Source organism: Ranitomeya variabilis, chromosome 2 (genome assembly GCF_051348905.1).
Source record: "Ranitomeya variabilis isolate aRanVar5 chromosome 2, aRanVar5.hap1, whole genome shotgun sequence".
In the NCBI taxonomy this organism is placed as follows: Eukaryota; Metazoa; Chordata; class Amphibia; order Anura; family Dendrobatidae; genus Ranitomeya; species Ranitomeya variabilis.
Genome location: NC_135233.1, coordinates 825,500,320 through 825,524,602, shown reverse-complemented (window position 1 = coordinate 825,524,602; position 24,283 = coordinate 825,500,320). Strand labels below are relative to the sequence as shown.

General features: G+C 42.3%; 1 protein-coding gene across 1 annotated transcript in view; it reads right to left on the bottom strand.

The window, feature by feature from the left end:
- Window positions 1-1,656: 1,656 nt before the first annotated feature.
- Window positions 1,657-24,283, bottom strand: part of GCM1 (glial cells missing transcription factor 1) — a 90,222-nt gene continuing 67,595 nt past the window's right edge. The window contains exons 4-5 of the mRNA XM_077292894.1: window positions 17,652-17,780; window positions 1,657-2,865 (exon numbers count right to left, since the gene is read on the bottom strand). Coding sequence (XP_077149009.1) covers window positions 2,326-2,865; window positions 17,652-17,780 — 669 coding nt within the window. The 3' untranslated portion in view covers window positions 1,657-2,325. The remainder of the gene's footprint in view (window positions 2,866-17,651; window positions 17,781-24,283) is intronic.

Below are 24,283 nucleotides of genomic sequence, written 5' to 3'. Positions count from 1 at the left end.
TGTACATTAAAAATAATCATGAGTTCAAGTGTTGGTGGGAATTGGCTCATAAGTGGAGAAAGAAGCATATTTACCTGGATACAATATATTTACACGTTGCTTATATTTGTTTGCGCTGTGGATTTATGCATTTTGTTTAAAGGATGGTTCAGATGAAAAAGGTAAACTGATCTCTGTATTTGGCATAGGCATCTACCACATTTTCTGAAGCCCCAGGAAATGGTTTGAAAATGCTTGAACTAAAATAATGTGAAACTTAGCAATAGTATTGTAACATTTAAAACCTTGACCATGTAATAGTGGTACACCACCACCAGAAATGTTAGTCCGGTCAGGGACTGGAGACACATTTCTAGAATATTATGCCACTTTAGTGGTGTATAAATGGTCAGGAATTAGGTGGGCAAAGCATGCCCCTTTCCTGCCCCAGATCTTCCCACTTCTATATATGTATGCAAAGCTGGTCAGGAATGGTGTAAAAATGCCAAAAGTTGCTAAATTGTTGTGCAACTATGAGTTGTGCAAAAGGTTTGCAACTTTTTCAAGTTGTTTTGTTCTGGTGAAAATACCTTTATGAACCAGGCCCATAATCTTGCTTCAATATCGCAAAAAGGCTGTCATACTCAATGGCTAGCTGCTGAACATGAGACATTTCTAAAGGAAAAATGGAAGATTTAATGCTCCTTTTAAGACCTTGGTTGTCTGAAGGCCCATACATTGCTTCTATACAGAAAAATGTAAGGTCTCTGTATGTCCTGCAGTTGGCAATGCTACAAAATCCATGTGAAGCATAGCCATCCAAATCATTACAAACAGTTTTGTGATAAGATTTTAAAGTCCTTTAAAATAATGACTGCAGTCATCCAGAAGATGGTACTATTGATCCTTCAGATTTAATTTGAGCAGAAAATATTTTTTTTCTTAATGTCATGTATAGTATACAGTGCTTTAAGCCACAAACCTGAACGCTATTCATGTGTATGGGTTCTGACTGGTCACTGATCCCTCAGTGACCTGCCCCCTATTTTACATAATGAATAATATACATATTGAGAAAAAAAATGACCTGCAGCAGGCAGATGACGGCGCCTATGCTGTAGTATGATTGTCTGTAAAATATTCATATAATTATTTTATATCATGCTAGAAATAAATTATTTAAATGTGTCTCAAAATGGTGCCGGCCACGCCTGCGCAGGAGCAGCTATTGGCGATCTGATAGATGTTACTGCTCAGGCATCGGCGGCTCCATATTGGAGGAGGCAGTTTTTTCTTTTCTCTAGCAAGATGGCACCATCGGCACCTGCACAGTAGTACAGTAGCTATAGGATTGCCCATAGCTGCTACTGCACAGGCACGGCCAGCGCCATTTTGAGACAATTTTTTTTATAGCATGAAATAAAATAACTATATACACTTTTTACATGCTATCATGCTGCAGCACAGGCAATTTTTTTTTCTTCTATATATATATAATATTCATTATGTAAATTAGGCGGCGGGTCAGTGAGGGATCAGTGACCTGTCGGCAGTCTGCTTTATGAATACCTAAGCAGAGCACCACATCTAGACCCCCCCTTCACAGGCCGTCTAGGGGCACGAGCATATCTTTAACTCAAAACTGAAAATATAGATTAAACAACAACCACAAGACAGATTTCATCAATTGAGGTATCATTTTAATTAGTATAACTTCGCCGACCTGACACTACCTGTAGCACAATCCTGCTGACGGGTTCCCTTTAAGGCTTGTAGGCCTATATAATTGTCAGGAACTGTTTTCTAGTAACTCTACCTAAACTATGATGAGTGGTCAAGAGCTCAACCATAAGAAAGAGTTTTTAATGTCTGCCTTTTAAAAGGTTGGCCGCTTTATTTTAATAATTATGCTGGGAACCTGATTTTTGTGGCATTTGCTAGTATGTATGTATTTCAGGTTTTCCTCCTGTTAGTATAGACCTCACAGACTGCACAGTTCTCCTCTTCTCAGAATGCTCCCTCCCTCTCCATGCCTGTTGGTAACGTGATGAGGAGGCTGCGTGTGTAAGTAATTTCGCCACCTTCTGTCTCCCCTTCATTTGTGATGGAAATTACACTTAAACAAAATGTAAAATAAAAAATTTATTGTATATAACCACAGTGTAATATATGTACTTATACTTACATTTATACTATTTCCTACAGATGAAGTGCCCAACATCTAAATGGCCTTGAAACAATATTTACACTATCTGGAACCAATTTTTTGTCTCTCTTTGGGTTCCAATTTAGTAGTCTAGCACATTTCTTTGTCATGTAAAGCACCTTCATCCTTCCGTTTCAGTTCTATAAAGGTGGAGATAGTTGAGAAGCACAGTATCTGTACATATAGGACTCCTCCTGGTTGTGGTTATACAAAGCAGGTAGGTCATCATCTACATTGAAATTCAAGTTGACCACACAATCTTTAGATGTAGAATCCAAAACTAAGGAAGGCTCTAAGTTTGGGTACTGTGAGTTATGTATAGGTGACATTGCCCAGGCCAGATTTTCCAGTGGTTGTATGTAGTTGAAATCTGAGCCATTTACATCATGATTTGTATTCCCTGCATGCTGGTCTTCATCACTTTGAAGATCAAAATCCATAGCAGAAGCAAGCCAATCTCCTTCATTGTACTCTTCACTCTCATTGAAGCTGCCACTTCTGGGATTTTTGCTCCACTCCAAATCATTTACATTTTCAGTAAAGTAGTTTTTCATCATGTGCTCATTTGTTGACTGATCCATCTCCATGTCATTTAAGTGAAGGAAAGGAGGACAGCCTTGCTGACCTAAGGCTGTGCTTGCAAGGTCTTCAGGGTTCCTTATCTCGCGTGAGAAAGGTAGCTGAAAAAGAAGGGACAATCAATGGATTACATACTCTGTAGATCTTTTCTCGAGATTAAGGTATCTTTCTTGTAAGTACATCATTTATGATTGATAGTTGTAAATCAAAATCTTACTTTTTTGTTATGGGTAGTTATAACTGCTTATAGTGATATCCCATACTATGATAAAGGGTATGATTCTGCAATGTACTTCACAATGCTATTCCTTCATGAATGAGCCAATACATCTAGAATGTACATGTCCCATCTATTCCATTTTGAAATCAAAGCTACATAGTGGTCATACAGCTTAGTGGGCATGGGAAAAGTTAACTATTGGCTGTATTAAATAGGGCTATTTCAAGGAGAGCCTTAACTCAGTGAGCCAGAATTGAGATCCTTTCTGCTGGAGTCTAAATGGCCCCTATGTTAAAATACTAGAAAATCTGCCTACTGTGGCTGCAATTTTGAAAAGCCTCACCTTCATTAAAGAACTTCTTTAAAAGGAATCTCTCAGCAGAAAATAACTGATCAGGCCAAGCACAGGCACTCTGCACACTTGGCATTGCCATGCAGTTCAGTACACTTTCCCAACTACTTGTTTTGCATTTATCTCTGACTCCTCTTCCTCAATTAACAGATCTAGCTTCACAGGGTGGAGATAGATGGAAAGGGTCAATTAACTACTATGCTTTCTTAGTAGCTGGACATGGCTATTTATTGTAACTGTGACAGTTGGAGATGCTCTTTGTAGCAAGTTGAATTGAAGAATTCAACACTATCAATGCATACGTACCTTTTATTTTGATAATGCTTTGTTTAGGGTCTACCACTATGACATCTCATATTATCTATATCCCAACATTGGTCTTCTTTCGTATTGCTGTCCTTTGTGGTACAGGACATTTGTTTATGTGCGTTCTAGATTTTTTTTTTTAGGGATCAACCAGTTCTACTAGGGCTAGACTATGAGGAGTGGGAGCACCATCTTTTGCGTTGCCTTTTAGGGTGCCAACCTCAAAGGTCAGGCAGCGCCAGTCTTTAGGGCCACTTAGGGATTTCTTTAGTTGGATTGTAATCACTTTCTCCCTTGCTTTCCCTGTTTACTCACAAAATCCTTTTTATCATGGTAATTCTGTTTTGCTCATCTTTTAATGCATATCCATTAAAATATTTACGATTTTAGTCTTAGAATTATAATGGGGGATTTTCTATAGTCTTAACGTACCTTTTTGTATTTCTTTACATATACAGTATATACACTTTTGTTCGTTTGTGTGCTCATTTCTTTTGTGATGGCAGGATTCCTTTCAGGCCCATCAACATTAACTCTTGGTTAGAGGATGCAAATCTCTACAGATAAGTATTCGATTACAGGCAGTGACTATTTCACACTGAAAACACTATTTAAGGACTTACAGGTTTATTACAAAGAGAATTTGAGGTCATGGTGGGAAATAAAAGCCATTGAGAATTAAACAAAACAGAATATAGTCCCCAAGTTTGCATGTCAATATCTCTCCCTCCCACAGACTCCAGAGTCCCCAACTATTGTTTCTTTGGAAGAGGGAACCTGTGGTTTCCTCTCTGAAGTTTATGAATGTACTCCTGGAGGAAAAGAAACATTTTAGTGATTCAACTAAGAGGTTAATCTTATAACCAGGACATTACAATGGAAGACCGTCCCAGTCTTTAGTAGAACGGAGGCTATCTTGCAGACAACAGTTGAGAAGTATCAGAACGCACAGAAACAGTTCTTGAAGAACTTGAGTGACTTTAAGGAAAACATTGTATAACTTTGTGACTGAATACGTGAGTTTGACGGATATTTCCACCTCACAAAAGGTTGAGCATAGGGGACAGTGGATACTCTAGTAATTCAAGATGGCAGGGCCAAAAAGGCAGACTTTCACCAAATGCAATGCGCAGGAACACCACTGGGTAGAGTGAGGTACAAAATCTCCCCACCACCTCTACCTCATCATGACCCTTGCCACCCTCCTCTTTTTTAGATCAGGGAACATAACATACCTGCTAAGGAAACAGACTTAGTTTGGACAGGCAGTCCTCAATCTGGTCAGATCATTAATCTATCCTTTAATTTGACATAATATGCTTTTCTTACTCCATTAAGGTCTGTCCTTTGACCCTACTGTCCTGTTTAACATCATTTTCATTGGGTAAAATAAGATCCATTTATTTGGGAAAAAAACTTAAGTGGCACAGGTTCTTTACGAACCATGCCAAAGAACATTGTTTAAAACTGGATTTTCCCAGAGTCCTTGCAGACATGCTTACATAGGGAGAACATGAGCAGGGCATTGCTCCCTTCACAGACAATAAACCGACTAGGAAAATAATGCCTTCCTCAGCTCATCTGACAAGTATTGATATTTTCATCATAGTGGTAGAGGGCAAATTGAAGCTTATACAGTGATTTGCAAAAGTATTTTTTAACCTATTTTGTTACATCAATATAGCTAATTTGGACGTGTCCGTGTGTCTGTGCACAATGTCATCCACAGTTGGGCATAACCATGGATACCTAAGGAGAGGAGCTCCCCCTGGTGACGAGTTAAGGCATAAGCCTTTTTTGAATGTTAGCCTGTGAGACAACACTGTGAGGCAAGATTGCAAAGATGGATCAAATTGAGTGTGCTGCTGCACGTAGAGAAGCAAATCGCATATGGATGCGTAACCTGCATCTTAATGAAACAGAAGATAAACAAAATTGTCGAAGAACTGCTGATGCAGCCTGACAGAGGGCGGCCAGAGCTAGAGAAACAAATGAAGTAACTGAATCACGTAGAGCATCTAATGCTGCACAACAAGGAGCAACACGCAATGCACAAAGTGATACACATATTTCACAAAAAAAGAGAACAAGATAGAATGTGTCCAAAATGCAAGAGCCACTCGATGACTGCAAGTTACATTTGCCGCTAGAGGACTTCTCAATCAAATTGATGAGACACGTATTGGAGAACACTATGCTGGCAAACTGACATTTCGCTGTCAGTTCTGCCAATCTAAAAAATTCAAAGACAAAATGGCGCAGGACAAAACATTCCCTTCCTGCTGCAAGAGAGGGTGCATCCAATTACGTCCCATGCGTATGGATGGATGATCAATTAGTCAAGTTGATGAAAGAAGAGCATTAGCACTCCAATAACTTTATGGCTACTATAAGGCAATACAATAGCTCACTTGCTTTGGCATCAATGGGAGCACAAGTAGCGCCACCTCCTGGGCATGGTCCATACTGTTTTTGAATTCATGGACAAATTTTACAAAATAACTGCCCCATTGCATCCCACTGTGGGTAGTACTCCCAAGTTTGCCCGGATTTATATATTGGACAGTGAAGAAGCATTAAGTACAAGAAATCAAGCAAATAAAAAGTGCCTCCCAGCACTGCTATCATCTCTTGGAGAGAAAATGAATGAACCCACTCGCAAGAGCCTTCACAATGATGAGGGAATTTGAAATAGAGGAAGAGAGGATTGCTAAATTAGAAAATCACTATCCACTCGAAATAAATAACCATGTCAATTATAAATGACTACAATGATGACCGGAGGCGCTACAATGCACCAAGGTGCAATGAAGTAGCTATAATTTATCAAAATGCAATGGGTGAACCCCCATTTAATGGGGACATCTGAGTTGACCTCAAAAGTGAAAACCAAACTGTTCAAATCAGCTTTCTTCACAGAAAGTGTGATCCAATGACATATCCACTTCTATTCCCATATAGGGATAGTGGATGGACAATAAATTTGACAACTCCAATTGCCCTAAGTGTGCAACATCAAGGAATTGGTGACATTCATCTACCATCCATACCAGTGGATCAAGATCGACAAGAAAAAAAATCACCCTGTTGCAGTACTATGCATACAGGCTTGCCATTCATGACGAGTTCAATCCCCTTTTAAATGCTGAGAAGTTGACGCAACAATTTATCATTGACAGTTACATCATTCGATCCTGTCGGATTCAATTTTGATGTAACTGCCAACTGCCGTCACTCATCTCTTCTGGGGCGATGGTCGCCGCCCCCTGCGCGCTGTTCTTCTTAAATCCGGCGCCTGCGCTGTGCGTGCCTGCCTGGGGCAGGCGCAGTGTTCATTGGCCGTCATCGCTCAGATGCCGGGTGCTTGACTGCACCTGTGAGGGCAGTGCGGCCACCCTATTACTGAATCCCCGCCCCGCACTGTGTTATGCATTATGCACAGTGCGGGGCTGGGATTCCTGGGCATGCGCACTGCGCTTGTCAGACGCTCCCCCAGGTTCCCCGCCTTCCAGCGTCGGTCTGTGCAGGAATCTGCCTAGGAATCCCAGCCCCGCACTGTGCATAATGCATAACACAGTGCGGGGCGGGGATTCAGTAGCAGGGTGGCCGCACTGCCCGCACAGGCGCAGTCAGGCACCCGGCATCTGAGCAATGACGGCCAATGAACACTGAGCCTGCCCCAGGCAGGCACGCACAGCGCAGGCGCCGGATTTAAGAAGAACAGCGCGCAGGGGGCGGCGACCATCGCCCCAGAAGAGATGAGTGACGGCAGTTGGGCGCTTCACAGAGGAGGCTTCAGACCTGCCTCCAGGTACAAAGACAGGTATTTGGGGAAAATTATAATACGCTTTATTGAGGGAATAACAGAAGCAAAAACTAAAAGAGCCACCTTGTTAGACTGCAGCATTACTGCTGCACAAGGTGGCTCTTTTAGTTTATAATGGCAGGAGGGGGTGACAGTGGCCCTTTAATGAAGAAGACAGAGTCAGCTTGTGATCTGTCTGACCTAATTTTTGGCAATATCCAAAAGCCTGGTTGATTGTGTATTTTTGCCCACCTGAAAAAAGCAGACCCTCCAAAAAGGAAGTTAGACAGAATACAAAGTGACTCCATCTACTTAAAGTCGATGGCCCAACCAGTGGCTATGCCTGACTGAAGCCCCGATGGAGATACTGGCTTTTGGCTAAATCATGATGAGAACCCAGTCTAATTGAATGAGAAAAGTTGAACTTGATGGACCAATGTATTTTTTCAATCTATGTAATTTATTGGGAGCAAACAAAATACTTAATGTGAACAGATCCTTAGGTAGACAAAGCTGCGAAAGTCAACTCCTGGAAAATGACACAGTGGATTTCTCTAGTGAGCCACGTAGCACTAAAGTAGCCATCTTTACAGGCCATTTTCTTTTTAGTTCACATTTATGCGTCCTAAGCTGCAATGAGTAATGGTAGACATAATTACAAATAGAAGCTGAGCTCTGTTGTAAAATGCTGTAGAGCAAGTTGGCATGGCTATGTATATTGCAATGAAAGTGTCGTAAAAAGTAGGTAAAGTGTGTTCTACCCTCCGGCATAGTTCAGAGCATGCATGCGTAATCAGTGGAATTTAAAAATCCTTGCAACCTACTAAATGAGATGTTAAAACAGAGAGAGTATAAGTACACTTCACTGCTATTTAAATCATTTAAAAAAAGATGTCACCATGGAAGGATTGTAGCCTACAGCATGGTTGTATGTCACACAAATGGGAACGGACACAGATCAGGTTCAAGAACACTTTGTCCTCAGCAAATGACCAATAAGAAAATATATGTATATACACATACAGTTCTGGCAAAAATTAAGAGACCACTGCAAAATGTTCAGTTTGTCTGATTTTTCTCTTTATAGGTATATTTATGAGTAAAATGTAAATTGTTCATTTATTCTATAAACTTCTGACATCATGTCTCCAAATTTCCAAGCAATACATTTTTTTTTTTCCTGAAAAGGAGAAATGGTCAAAATAACAAAAAAAAAACCCAGTGCTTTCAGACCTCAAGTAATGCAAAAAAAACAAGTTCATAATCATTTAGAAACAACAATACTAATGTTTTAACTCAGGAAGAGTTCAGAAATTAATATTTTGTGGAATAACCGTGATTTTTAATCACAGCTTTCATCAGGTACAGACTGGGGATGAAATTCAGCCCTGGCATTTGAAATCACACAGGCCCATGTTGTCCCTGTCCCCAACTACCAGATGGGGATATATTACTACTATTACCCTGGATGGAGGAAAGGAAGATTTACTACAACACCAATACTTCTAATTATACCCACGGCCTGCTGGGGTAAGTGATGGAGTGACCGGCTTTGTGCTCCATCACAACTGTTAACAGTATGGGTGTCTTGAGAACATTGATTCTGTTAACAACGTAGCAGACAAGGCAGCCCACAACCAGACTGGCCCTTCTGGCATTTGCCAGAATTGCCAAATGGTCAGTCTGGCCCTGGCTTTCATGCGTCTTGGCATGCTTTCCACCAGTGTTTCTCACTGCTTCTGGCGCAAACATTTAAGCAGTTCTTCTTTATCTGATGGCTTGTGACTATCCACCATCCTCTTGATTACATTCCTGAGGTCTTCATTGGGCACATGTCTGGAGATTGGGCTGCCCATGACGGGATTTTGATGTGGCGGCTCTTAATTGTTGCCAGAGCTGTGTGTACAATATGTGTGTGTGTGTGTGTGTGTGTGTGTGTGTGTGTGTGTGTGTATATATATATATATATATATATATATATATATATATATATATATATATATATATATATATATATATATATATATGTGTGTATGTATGTGTATGTGTATATATATATATGTATATATATATATATATTGTAGCATAGCGCCTACTACGTGTCTTGGGGGACACTCGCTTGGCATGGGATTAACGCACTCGGGCACGGTTTTCTATCAAAACAGAGTCTTTTAGGTTTATTTCTCACAACATAAACCACATCCACAGGAACTTAGCAACAGTTTGAACACCATCTGAACGTATTCAACTTCACCACAGTTAGTCTCTGACCCCGGTCAGCATAACACACGGTTTTCAGACCATTACCCGTTGGCAACCTTCACGGGTTCTTGGACACCTCTTGGCCTCAGAGGTGCCCCATACACAATGTCTCTCTCTTCTAACCCCGGTTAGCATAACACGGATCCTTTTCCGTTACCTGTTGGTGCCGCACAGGTTTCTCGGATACCTCTCCACAGAGGTATCCTTCAGATGTTTCTCACTCTGACCCCGGTCAGTACAATATGGATCTCCATCCGTTCCACACACTGGCATGTGCTAGGTCCAGAGCCCTGCCATGTGCTCTTCAGGAATCCTATTCTCCAGGACTTCCAACACAGGCTTCCAGGACCTTCCGGCATAGACCATTCAGGTCCACACTCCAAGACCATGTGACCAGACCTCAGTCACATTATATAGTACTAACCACTCCCACAGGTGGGAGTGTGGATGTGTGGCTAGTTTGTCCCACTTATCTCACACAACTAGCCTAGTAAGTCTCCCTTACAACTACACCATAGATATACACACTCTTGAGGGACTACAGGTCCCAGAACAACAACATTGCATCAGACTTACCACGCAGACTCCCTCTGCGACAAATATCGGCCATTCACAACACTGCCAGTCACTGTTTCACCACGATTATAATGACAAATATGCCTCCATGCATATCCCAAGGAGCACACACAGCGCCCCCTAGCTGCCACAGGGGCCACTACACCACTATATATATATATATATATATATATATATATATATATATATATATATATATATTCACATAACTTTTGGTACTCATACATTCTGAAGTATGTTTATTAAAAGACTGCCCACCCTCTGTCTCTATTATAAAATCCATTCTTTTGGGGAGACTTGCTCAAAATCTGGATGGGTGTTTTTCTATGCTTCTGTCTCTACAACCCAGTGTGGAAATCCCCTGTACACTTTACATAGAAGCCGAAGTAAGGGTTGTTGACTAAAGTTATCCAGAAGAAATAAGAAAATATTAGAAAATCATTGATGGACAACAATCTTCATGGACACTTTGTATAACCATAATAAATCTTTAAGGTTTTAACTTTTAGAAGTATATAGCCCAGAATAGTGATATGAACACTTTAACAGCATTCACTGTCAACTGTAAATTAATAATTACAGTCATAAGAATCCGAAAAGGCTCCTCCCAGATTAAAATAGAAAAATCAAGGACACACAAAATTTTCTCTACAGATGAGGTAAAATACTTCATTTTTTTACTGACTCCAGAACTTTCTGGTTCACTGGTAAAATATATTGGTGGGACCAACTAACCATCTGTAGTGTATACAGGTCTCATGACACTACCCAAACAGATGATATTGTAGAGATAAGGATCGGACTTTTGATATTATAACACCCGATCATTCTGTTATCATGAAAACTAAACTTTCTTTCTCCTTTCTGAGCGCTTGTTGGACACATGAAGCCATTTAAAAGAAGTTCCAAAAAACGCAAAGTGCTGAAAAGAATTGACTTGACCACTCTTCAGGTAGCTTCCGCGTGTAAGCTGCTGACTAGTTTATACACTAGTTTATACACTGCTACTAATTTTTTTAAAACTCCAGCATTTCCTGAAGTGTCTTCTTGAGCTCAGCAGGTATGCACACTTCTAAAAGACATCGTGTAAACATATACTTAGTAGCCTGGTGCACTAACTGCTTTTTACAATCCAAGAAATCTCAAATACATTAATTGCTGCTTATACTCTGGTGTGACCAGTCTATTGTTCTCATGACACCGATATATTCTCTGATTTTATAAGTAAAGTGGCATTTAAAAGTTTGAGCTATTGTGAACAGTTAAGCAAGTTGGGTATGAAATGATCTCTAAAAGGCCTAAAGTTAAAGATGACACATCGCCTTTGTATTTTCGGCAAAAATCATAATTTACATTTGAAGAATTTCAAAAATGAAAATTAGCCGATTCAAAAGATTGGGCACCCTGCATGGTTAGTACCTAGTAGCACCCCCTTTTTAAAGTATCACAGCTTGTAAACACTTTTTGTAGCCAGACAAGTCTTTCAGTTCTTGTTTGAGGGAGTTTCACCCACTCATCCTTAGAAAATTCTTCCAGTTCTGGGATCTTCTTGCACACACTGCTCTTTTGAAGTCTAGCAACAGATTTTTAATGATGTTCAGATCAGGGGACTGTGAGGGACAATGTAAAACCTTCAGCTTGAGCCTTTTGAGGTAGTCTATTGTGGATTTTGGACTATTCCAAAGCGTGCCAGCGTGTCTGACAGGGACAACTGACAAGCGGTGGATACCGCGTCCCTGCCAGATACCCCAGCATGCTATTCATTCTGGGTCTCTATTACACTCCGGTTACTCCGGTTAGGACCATATAATCCTGCACAGATGTTGCTGTTATCGTGCCTACGTTACACAACCATATTCACCTATGTTATAATCCTCTTCTGGTACTAACCGTTACTGAAGAAGGCCATTTACTGTGGCCAAAATGTTTATTTGTTGACTACATTAAACCACAAAAAGTTCTGCATAAGCTGAGTGCCTAGTTTATTTTCTTCGATATATATTGTGTGGGACCCTACTAAGGCACCTATTCTGGTAGTGCATATGGTGTTTCTTCACATGGGTGTTATGTTTAACACCAATCTCTCCTTCACCTCTTATATACAATCTCTTTCCCGCTCTTGCCGCTTACACCTAAAGAACATCTCTAGAATCTGCCCTTTTCTCACCATGGAAAAAACAAAAACGCTCACTGTCACCCTGATCCAATCCTGCTTGGACTACTGGACAATTTTTTTATATTTTTAAAACTTTTTATTTACTTTTTGCATTCTTCAATAGTCTCCATGTGAGACTAGAAGCTGCAGGGCGGTTCTCATAGCAATCTGGTTATGACAACCATAGAGGTCTGCTGCAGACCTTTGGTTGTCATGCCGACCCATCGGTGACCCGCGATCATTTGACGGGGTCACCGATGGGTGGGAGTAACGACGCGCCTACAGTAAGCGCTAGTTAAATGCCACTGTCAGAGATTGACAGCGGCATTTAACTAGACAACAGCTGCGGGTGGATCACGATTCCACCCGCGGCTGTTGCAGGCACATGTCAGCTGTATAGATCAGGGAAAGGGGGAGTGGAGACTCCTAGGCAGATGCAATAGCACCCTACTTCCCCTACAGTCCCTATATTGAATCCACACAAATCAGCGAGCAGGAACCTAAGCCCTGTATATCCCTAAAGTTAGGTCCTAAATAGGGAAGGGGGGATGTAACTGGTCAGTCCCCACTGTACACTAAAGAGAAGAAGGGAGACAAACAGGGGGAGGCAACTTATCTTGAGCAGACTCAGGGAGGTAACATCCAACAGCACCAGAGAAGAATAAAGCTGACTGCTATAGCTCCAAGCCTTCACAAGGGGAAAATGTGAATATTATCGGCAGCTCCCTGAAGCAGACTATAAAAACCCAGGTCCAGGTGTGTCAATTAGAGCCAGAGGGAGGTTGCCACTCAGTCCAAAAGTCAGAAGGATTAAGAAGGCATCTGCAATGCCAAATGCAGAGACTTTCTGCAGCCATTTGCAGAGCAACTGTCTGTAGTATCTGACACACCCATGACACCGATGTGGGTGTACTATTATGCTCAACGTTGAAAAGGGGTTAAAATGTAAACAATTACAATTTTTTTTGCCTAAAATACAAAGGATATGTGTCCTCTTTAAGTTTAGGCCTTTTAGAGATCATTTCATCTTCAACTTGCTTAACGGTTCACAATAACAGTAATTTTGACAAGGAGTGCTCAAACTTTTACATGCCACAGTAAGTAATTATTGTCCTCACAATTGGTTAAGTTATAATTTTGCAGTAGAATTTTGGGGTTATTTTTTGTGTAGACATTCTCAAGATGCTGTTGCATGATGCATAGACTGTGTTTGTACCTTTCATTAATTCGTCTAATCTAAATCAAATCAATAAATCGACTGATATTAACAGCAGCAATCCCAGTAAGGTGCAATCGCAGTAAAGGTACCTTCACACTAAACAACTTTACAAGGAGAACGACAACGATCCGTGACGTTGCAGCGTCCTGGTTAGCGATCTCGTTGTGTTTGACACGCAGCAGCGATCTGGATCCTGCTGTGATATCGCTGGTCGGAGCTAGAAGTCCAGAACTTTATTTGGTCGTCAGATCGGCGTGTATCGTCGTGTTTGACAGCAAAAGCAACGATGTCAGCAATGTTAAACATGGAGCTAACGACCTGTGAGAACGATAAGTGAGTCACCGTTACGTCACAGGATCGCTCCTGCATCATTCTGGAGCTGCTGTATTTGACGTCTCTACAGGGACCTAAACAGCGACGCTGCAGCGATCTGCTCGTTGTCTATATCGCTGCAGCGTCGCTGAGTGTGACTGTACCTTAAGGCTAAGTTCACACGTTGCAGAATTGCAGCGTAAATTTCTGATGCAATTCCGCAAATCCTGCCGCGGGTATATCGCATGCGGAATTGGCATGTGTATTCCCGCTAAACACTAGCGTTTTGCAAGCGTTTTTAGCTTGCAGAATGCTAGCGTTTTCCAAGCGATCTGTAGCATCGCTTGGAAAACTGATTGACAGGTTGGTCACACTTGTCAAACATAGTGTTTGACAAATGTGACCAACTTTTTACTATTGATACTGCCTATGCAACATCAATAGTAAAAAGATAGAATGTTAAAAATAATTTAAAAAAAATTAAAAATCATGATATTCTCACCTTCCGGCATTCCCGGCAGTCTTCCCGCTCCTCGCGATGCTTCCGTTCCCAATAATGCATTGCGGCAATGACCTGTGATGACGTGTGTCATCTGAGGTCATTGCCGCAATGAATATCATGTTTTTTTATTTTAATTCTTTCTTTTTTTTAACAATTATATGGTTCCCAGGACCGGGAGGAGAGTCTCCTCTCCTCCACCCTGGGTACCAACCGCACATGATCCGCTTACTTCCCGCATGGTGGGCATAGCCACATATGGAAAGTAAGCAGATCAATGCATTCCTATGTGTGCGGAATCCTCGCGATTCCGCACAAAGAATGAACATGCTGCGTTTTTTCCGGAATACGATTCCCCCGAGGAAAAAAACGCAATGTGCACAAAAATTGCGGATTGCATTGTAATAATGCAGCGCCCCAGAGTCCTGGTCGTTGCAGTACTGATGCTCCGCTGCTAAGGGGGGCTATGGTACGTCTGATGGCACTGAAGGAGTTCACCTGACCAGGTATCACAGACACCAATACACTTCACAGTCTGGCCTCCAGGGGGAGCTAAGGACGCTATGTATTAGGCCACTCCTCACAGTCTGGTAAAACTGGGGGTTGGATAGGAAGTTAGGAAGAAAGCTGACTGGGTTGGAACCAGGCAACATCCTGTGGCAGAGGGTGTTGCAGGGGAAGATTCAGGGGGGTCCCTGTCAGGGGTGGGATCCTGACAGAGGCCTAGAGAACAGAGAGAACGTTACGGAACCGCGCCTGCACTTGATCGCGGCTGTACCCTAAGAAAGGACAAGAAGCAAGGTTTATTGTGCTGAGTGAGAAACGAGATCAACGCAACAAGGAGAAACACCAGTAGGAGTCATGCTGTAAGACGAGGCAACATCCTACTGAGGCGCGCAGCCGGTGGCCGGAACGCCGAGGAAGTATAGAGCTCCAGGCCTAACTTCAAACCTACGGCAGGACAGTCAGTTATAGGCGGGCTGTCTCACCCAAATCACCTAAGAAGACATAGGGGGCAACAACAGGAGAGGGGCGACACTAGGGTCCAGGAAGAGCTCCGAGCCTACCCGTCATACGGGTGCGTCCTAGCCATATCATCTGGGGGACGAAGAAGAACATCATAATCGAGTTGTGAGGGAACTTCAGAAACAGACACAACAGTTGTGGGGGCTATCCCGTAAGCACAGCAGGGGAGGACCACAACACACAAGCGCTAGAAGGTAGGCACAGATTTCCACCTGCAAAGGGAACTCTGGAGGTGCCATTGGACCGGCCGGACTTGCGCAGCCCGGTTAACTGTATTCCGGACTGAGGATCCTGAAGCCTTCAGTAAAGAGGTAAAGAGACTGCAACCTGGTGTCCTCGTTATTTACTGCGACCTGCACCGCACCATAACATCATCACCACCCACACCTATCATTGGGCGCCCCTCAGCAGGGTCACGGACCGGGTCTAGCCACCGTGACAACCCCAGGATAGAGACTCAGAGGCCCGGTACCGGGTACCCCTCGGCCCTGCGGCAGTGGGGGCGCTACAATAATAGGATGCTTAATGTTTTTTTCGCGGTTTTATCACGTTTTTATAGCGAAAACCCATGAAAAATCTTGAACGTGTGCACACAGCCTAATGGCTCCATTCTGATTCTCAACAGTGACTATCATTTTCACAGTACGCTACAATATCAGGTTCAAGTTCCCTAAAAGGCAGTCTAAACACCAAAACTGAAAATTAAATATTTAAACCTTCATATAGGGGACACCCCACAAGTAGCCCATATTTTAATCAAACTTGGTCTGTAGATTTTAGTAAATGGATTTTAGAGTAAAACAGTTATTACATATGTAAACAAGGGGACTTGGTGTGCCTTTTTCCTCCTGTTCAATTATAATACTCCGTCTCTCCTTTCATGGTGGTTAGCAGCGCTTGGAGCAATGCCTGACCTGACTCCCTAGCCCTCTACATTCTGACACTAGAGCAGCAGAGCACCTGCGTACAGTTTCAATGTGCACAGGAGCAGAGTTCTCATCCCTCTCTTTTTTTATAGCAGCTACCCACAGGATTACAAGGCAGATGATGCTGACAGATGAGGGATGAGAACATACAATTTCAATCTATGCATACTCTCACCCCCCCTTTCCTGTGTATAATAGCCACTGGCTACACACAGGATTACACAGTAGAGTGCGGTCAATATACATAGTAGCGGGAGATGAAAGCGGGCATACATTGACATCCAATCAGAGAATCAGTGACTTCAATCAGGGAAGATGTCGTCTATAAGGTACCTGGATGTAAATGTTTATTTGTGATACTGACTACATCTCATCAATACTGTAGTTCTTATATGGTCTGATGATGGAAGTTAACAACAACTCCTACTATCTTACTATTGTTAAGTACATACTTGGAGTTGTAGGTTTATACGATATAATTGTATATGGGGTTAACCTGATACTGCAATTGATCGGTGTACTAACCTTGGTGCTGTATTCATGCACTGATGGTGGTTCTGGTAATGAATTTTTGTTCTGTTTGTGTTTCTGTTGAAGCTATATTTTTCTACTGTTGGTAATTTTGGTGCTTTATTAATCTACTAAAGGTGGTTCAGGTGATGTGTTCCTGTGCTGTTGGTTGTTTTGGTGATATATTCCTGTATTGATGATTGTGATGTTGTATTTCTATGTTGTTAATGGTTCTGGTTATGTTTCTGTGTAATATTATTGATTTTGAACCTGTTTAATGTAGCAATCCATACCTATTCAGATACCATGGTACATGGCTACATGAGTAAACTATTGTGCTGCCTGACAAGGTACTACATTTATTGTTTTAGTTAAGTACTGTAGCATACAAAATACTAACATTGTGTAATATACTCATTGCCAGGATTTCACATTACCACTCATCTGTAATATTTGTACTTGCGGTCATGTGACAACTAGCTTCTCTTCCTTCTCTCAATGAAGCAGGGTCTATAGTTTTTCACTGAACATTGAGAGAATCAGAAAAAGAAGTTGGTCGGCATAGGAGAGTATACATATGAGAAGTCACTTGACGACTATGCAAACCGCTTAATTTGTGTATAGGAGAGGGTAACAAACTGAACTTTTGCAGGAAAACCTTGATTTGTCTCTGATATATGTGTATTTACTCACACAAGAAAAAAAACTACAATTAATACCTCAATATCAGTGTTTTGCTTAATCTCTGCAGATGTTGATACAATGGATGTGCGCTTCTTCTGTGCAGGCCTTCTGCCATCTGACTCTAGTTTTGTTTCTGGTTTTGGATGATCATGAACACCTTTTGTCTTGAGGGAAAAAAAAGATTATATAAGTAGATGTACTAATTCTGCTAAACAGCTGTTTCCTGTAAGATAATAATACCTGTGAAACATAGGTTGGAAATCCTAATGGTCCTTTAGAAATTCTATATAAACAAGAGGTTGTAATGATTTTCTATGCCCTTTGTATTTTCTGGGTGTAACTTGTGGCATGTGCCTGTAAGCGGCTCTTGTTTATCCTGTTTGGTTGTCACATAGTCCTTTAACATGGAGTAAGTCCTATAATTCTTCAGTCCCAAAAGAACTGCGAATAGTAGGATATGGATGTGCAGCATGATGTATAATATGAAGATGTAGACTTCCTAAAGGTAATTTAAGTCAAGGTACAACCGTAAAGGTATATTGGCATAGTAAGTGATTGTTGGTGATGGCTATTCAGCAAAATCAAGAAAAGAGACTTGCATAAGAGGATCTAGATGACATGAACTTTGATTTATGAACACATTAAATATTTCAACACATGTAATATAACAAGGTTTCTCCAAATTCAACACAAAATGACACTTTTACTGACAACTGCATTCTCAGAGATATTCATCCCTTCATGACAAGTATCCTTAGTACTTAGTTGAGTTTTTTTGCTGCTATGACCTACTGCAAATGTGATGCCTAGACAAATCCCAGCTTCTAGCTGTGTTCTTAACGTAACTTAGCCCATTAGTTGTGGGCAATGGGCTTCAGTTCACTAGTATTCTTCAGTTTTCATGCTACAACCACCTTCTTCAAATCCAGTGAAAAATGTTTTATGGGGTTCAATTCAGGTGGCTGTGAAGGTCACTCCAAAGTGTTTCTTCATACACCAAGCCTTAGTAGGCTTTAGTTATGGTTGGGATCATTGTCCTATTGAAAGGTCCATTGATTTTCAAACTTCAGTATTTTCATATAAGGCATGAATCTTTTTCCTAGAACTTCCTAATACTTGACTGAATACATCTTGCCCTACACATGATGCAGAGAAAACAAAGCAGCCTCAGTGTGTCACCGAGCCACCTTTGTGCTTCACTGTAGGTAGTGTGTTCTTTTCAGTGTATGCTTTATTCTTCCACCACCAGACACACTGCTGATCCATAAGCCTGAAAAGTTCCAATTTGGGCATGAGGACCTTTTTGTGTTTTATTATGCCTCAGAGGTGTAGCTAAGGGTTCAGCTTGAGGCGAAACATCGGAGTAGGCCCCTAACCAGTGGTCCTGATTACAACTACAGTCGCGCAGCCTAATCGCGGAGAATGGAGAACCTCACCAAATGACCGTGTTAGGCCACGTTCACATGTTCAGAATTTGGTCAGTATTTGTAAGCCTAAGGCTACTTTCACACTAGCATCGTGCACTGCACGTCGCTATGCGTCGTTTTGTAGAAAAAACGCATCCTGCAAAAGTGCTTGCAGGATGCGTTTTTTCTCCATAGACTTGCATTAGCGACGCAGTGCGACGCATTGCCACACGTCGCAACCGTCGTGCGACGGTTGCGTCGTGTTGCGTCGGACCGTCGCCACCAAAAAACGTTGCTTGTAATGTTTTTTGGTGCGTCATTCCTGTCTTTTCCGACCGCGCATGCGTGGCCGGAACTCCGCCCCCGCCTCCCCGCACCTCACAATGGGGCAGCGGATGTGTTGAAAAACAGCATCCGCTGCCCCAGTTGTGCGGCGCATTCACTGCTAGCGTCGGTACGTCGCAATGACACAATTCGTCGTGCGTCGTCCGACGCTAGTGTGAAAGTAGCCTAAACCACGAGTGGGTGAAAAATGCAGAAGTGATGCACGTATTTTTTATACTTTTCCTCTTTTCCACTCTTGATGTAAAAGTGAAAAATACTGAATGTGGGAGTGTGGCCTTAGAGGTAGATGCCAGTCCTGCAGAACATATATGAGAATGCAGTACGGTTATAGATAGTGACTTAAAGCTTACTTTCTTTCTTATAGAATTATTCACTTTTCTCGTCTTTTCCATCTGGCCCAGCCAGACATGACAACTTCTCCAGCCAGGACTCGTCTGCAGAGATTACAACAAAAACACATTTGACTTCTCACATTTCCAACAACATCCCCATATATTCCTATCCTGCACACACTCCTCATCCTGCTGACACCCCAGTACTGAGCCACTGCTGCCATGTCCCTAATACTGCACCCGCTGTGTGGTACAATAGCTGCTCCTCTTACTGCCCCACATAATACGGTAATTCCCACCACTATGCCCCTTTCATAGTACTATTGTCTCCTTTGTGCCCTCTAGATGGTAAAATTGCCCCTAGAAAATATTAATGCTTTTGCAAGTGCCCTAGAAAACAGTGTCCACATTTTGCCTGTGTAAAGTAAATATGCCCCTGTTCACTTTTGACAGTCACAGTGCTCTGAGTACCCCTATAACAATAATGCTTCTTAAGTGCCCTGAGTGTAGTCCCCCAATGTACAGCTCCTCTATATACATTATGATGGGCCTCTACATTAGTTCCAAAGCTGTATAAGTGCCACCACATTTGCTCCCACACTGTATAATGGCCCTGCATTAGTCCCCCAACTGTATAATGGCCCCTGCATTAGTCCTCAAACTATGTAATGATCCCTGCTTTAGTCCAGAGCTGTATAATGACCCCCACATTAGTCCCCAAGTTGTATAATGGTCCCCACATTAGTCACCAAACTGTACAATGGCCCCTGCATTAGTCCACAAGCTGTATAATGGCCCCTGCATTAGTTCTCAAGCTGTACAATGGACCCTGCATTAGTCCTCCAGCTGTATAATGGCCTCTGCATTGGTCTCCAAGCTGTATAATGGCCCCGCATTAGTCCTCCAGCTGTATTATTACGTGTTGTGAATTTGGTTTTTGGGCTCCCCCGGTGGTCGCTGGTGGTACTGGACTTGTGTGCTTCACTTTCTCTGTTCACCTGTTTCCATCAGGATGTGGGAGTATCCTATTTAGCCTTTCTGCTCAGTTATTCTAGTGCCGGCCATCAATGTAACCAGAGCCTTTCTGTTGCATGTTCCTGCTTCTAGACTACTATCAGCTAAGTTGGACTCTTAGTCCTAAGTTTGTTTGCATTTTTGTTCCAGTTCACAGTTATGTTATGTTTCTGTAGCTGGAAGCTCTTGTGGGCCGAAATTACCACTCCGGTGTCATGAGTTGACACATGAGTCTTAAAGTAATTTCTGGATGGTATTTTAATAGGGTTTTCAGCTGACCGTGAAGTTCCCTATTGTATCTTCTTACTATCTAGTAAGCGGACCTCGCTTTGCTGAACCTACCTTCATACTGCGTATGTCTTTTCCTCTGAACTCACCGTCAATATATGTGGGGGGCTTCTGTCTCCTTTTTGGGGGAATTTCCCTAGAGGTAAGCCAGGTCTGTTTTTTCCTCTATTAGGGTTAGTTAGTTCTCCGGCTGGCGCTGGGCGTCTAGGGATAAAACGTAGGTACGTCACCCGGCCACTGTTAGTTGTGTGGTAGGTTTAGCTCACGGTCAGCTCGAGATTCCATCACCCAAGAGCTAGTCTGTTATTTATGTTCTCTGACGTTCCCTTGCCATTGGGAACCATGACAGTATGGCCGGCCAAGGGTTAAAACCATTGGCAGAAGAAAGGAGAGAAAAAGAAGTCTGCAGATTTTTTTTTTTTTCTTCTGAGCTTGCTCTATAGTTGACTCAGTTGCATTTCTGCTCTAATTGCAGCCTTTGCCTCTCTCTCTCCTTCTAATCCTTGAATGGCTCTGATCTCACCTGATTAAAATGGATCCTCAGAGTTTGGCTACAGGTTTGAATAATCTTGCTACGAAGGTTCAAAATTTACAGGATTTTGTTATTCATGCTCCTATATCTGAACCTAGAATTCCTATACCAGAATTTTTCTCCGGGGATAGATCTCGTTTCCTGAATTTCACATATAATTGTAAATTATTTCTTTCCCTGAGATCTCGCTCCGCTGGAGATCCCGCACAGCAGGTTAGGATAGTAATTTCCTTGCTGCGGGGTGACCCTCAAGACTGGGCATTTGCATTGGCACCCGGGGATCCTGCGTTGCTCAATGTGGATGCGTTTTTTCTGGCTTTGGGGTTGCTTTATGAGGAACCTAATTTAGAGATTCAGGCTGAAAAAACCTTGATGGCCCTATCTCAAGGGCAAGATGAAGCTGAAATATACTGCCAAAAATTTCGTAAATGGTCTGTGCTTACTCAGTGGAATGAGTGCGCCCTGGCGGCGAATTTCAGAGAGGGTCTCTCTGATGCCATTAAAGATGTTATGGTGGGGTTCCCTGCACCTGCAGGTCTGAATGAGTCCATGACAATGGCTATTCAGATTGATCGGCGTTTGCGGGAGCGCAAACCTGTGCACTATTTGGCGGTGTCTTCTGAGAAGGCTCCAGAAAATATGCAATGTGATAGAATTCTGTCCAGAAGCGAACGGCAGAATTTTAGGCGAAAAAATGGGTTGTGCTTCTATTGTGGTGATTCAACTCATGTTATATCAGCATGCTCTAAACGTACAAAAAAGGTTGATAAGTCTGTTTCAATTGGCACTTTACAGTCTAAGTTTATTTTGTCTGTGACCTTGATTTGTTCATTATCGTCAATTACCGCGGATGCCTATGTCGACTCTGGCGCCGCTTTGAGTCTCATGGATTGGTCCTTTGCCAGGCGCTGTGGGTTTGATCTAGAGCCTCTGGAAGTTCCTATACCTCTGAAGGGTATTGACTCTACACCATTGGCTAGTAATAAACCACAATACTGGACACAAGTGACTATGCGTATGAATCCAGACCATCAGGAGACGATTCGCTTCCTTGTGTTGTACAATCTACATGATGTTTTGGTGCTCGGATTGCCATGGTTACAATCTCATAACCCAGTTCTTGACTGGAAAGCAATGTCTGTGTTAAGCTGGGGATGTCAGGGGGCTCATGGGGACGTACCTTTGGTTTCCATTTCGTCATCTATTCCCTCTGAGATTCCGGAATTTTTATCTGATTATCGTGATGTTTTTGAGGAGCCTAAGCTTGGTTTACTACCTCCTCACAGAGATTGCGATTGTACCATAGATCTGATTCCGGGCAGTAAATTTCCAAAGGGTCGTTTATTTAATCTATCTGTACCTGAACATGCTGCTATGCGAGAATATATTAAGGAGTCCCTGGAAAAGGGACATATTCGTCCTTCTTCATCTCCCTTAGGAGCCGGTTTTTTCTTTGTATCTAAAAAAGATGGCTCTTTGAGGCCGTGTATTGATTATCGACTCTTGAATAAAATTACAGTCAGATATCAGTATCCTCTGCCACTGCTGACTGATTTGTTTGCTCGAATAAAAGGGGCTAAGTGGTTCTCTAAGATTGATCTCCGTGGGGCGTATAATTTGGTGCGAATTAAGCAGGGGGATGAGTGGAAAACCGCATTTAATACGCCCGAGGGCCATTTTGAGTATTTAGTAATGCCTTTTGGTCTTTCAAATGCCCCTTCAGTCTTTCAGTCCTTTATGCATGACATTTTCCGGGAATATTTGGATAAATTCATGATCGTGTATCTGGATGATATTTTGATTTTTTCGGATGACTGGGATTCTCATGTCCAACAGGTCAGGAGGGTTTTTCAGGTTTTGCGGGCTAATTCCTTGTGTGTGAAGGGTTCTAAGTGTATTTTTGGGGTTCAAAAGATTTCTTTTTTGGGGTACATTTTTTCCCCCTCTTCCATTGAGATGGATCCTGTCAAGGTTCGGGCTATTTGTGATTGGACGCAACCTTCTTCGCTTAAGAGCCTTCAGAAATTTTTGGGCTTTGCTAATTTTTATCGTCGATTTATAACTGGTTTTTCTGATGTTGCTAAACCTTTGACTGATTTGACCAAAAAGGGTGCTGATGTTGCTGATTGGTCCCCTGCTGCTGTGGAGGCCTTTCGGGAGCTTAAGCGCCGCTTTTCTTCCGCCCCTGTGTTGCGTCAGCCTGATGTTACTCTTCCTTTTCAGGTTGAGGTCGATGCTTCCGAGATCGGAGCTGGGGCGGTCTTGTCGCAGAAACGTTCCGATTGCTCCGTGATGAGACCTTGTGCGTTCTTTTCTCGAAAATTTTCGCCCGCCGAGTGAAATTATGATATTGGTAATCGGGAGCTTTTGGCTATGAAGTGGGCTTTTGAGGAGTGGCGTCATTGGCTTGAGGGGGCTAGACATCAGGTGGTGGTATTGACCGATCACAAGAATTTGATTTATCTTGAGTCTGCCAGGCACCTGAATCCTAGACAGGCGCGCTGGTCGTTGTTTTTCTCTCGGTTTAATTTTGTGGTCTCATACTTACCAGGTTCTAAAAATGTGAAGGCGGATGCCCTTTCTAGGAGTTTTGAGCCTGATTTCCCTGGTGATTCTGAACCTACAGGTATCCTTAAGGATGGGGTGATATTATCTGCTGTTTCCCCAGACCTGCGACGGGCTTTGCAGGAGTTTCAGGCGGATAGACCTGATCGTTGCCCGCCTGGTAGACTGTTTGTTCCTGATGATTG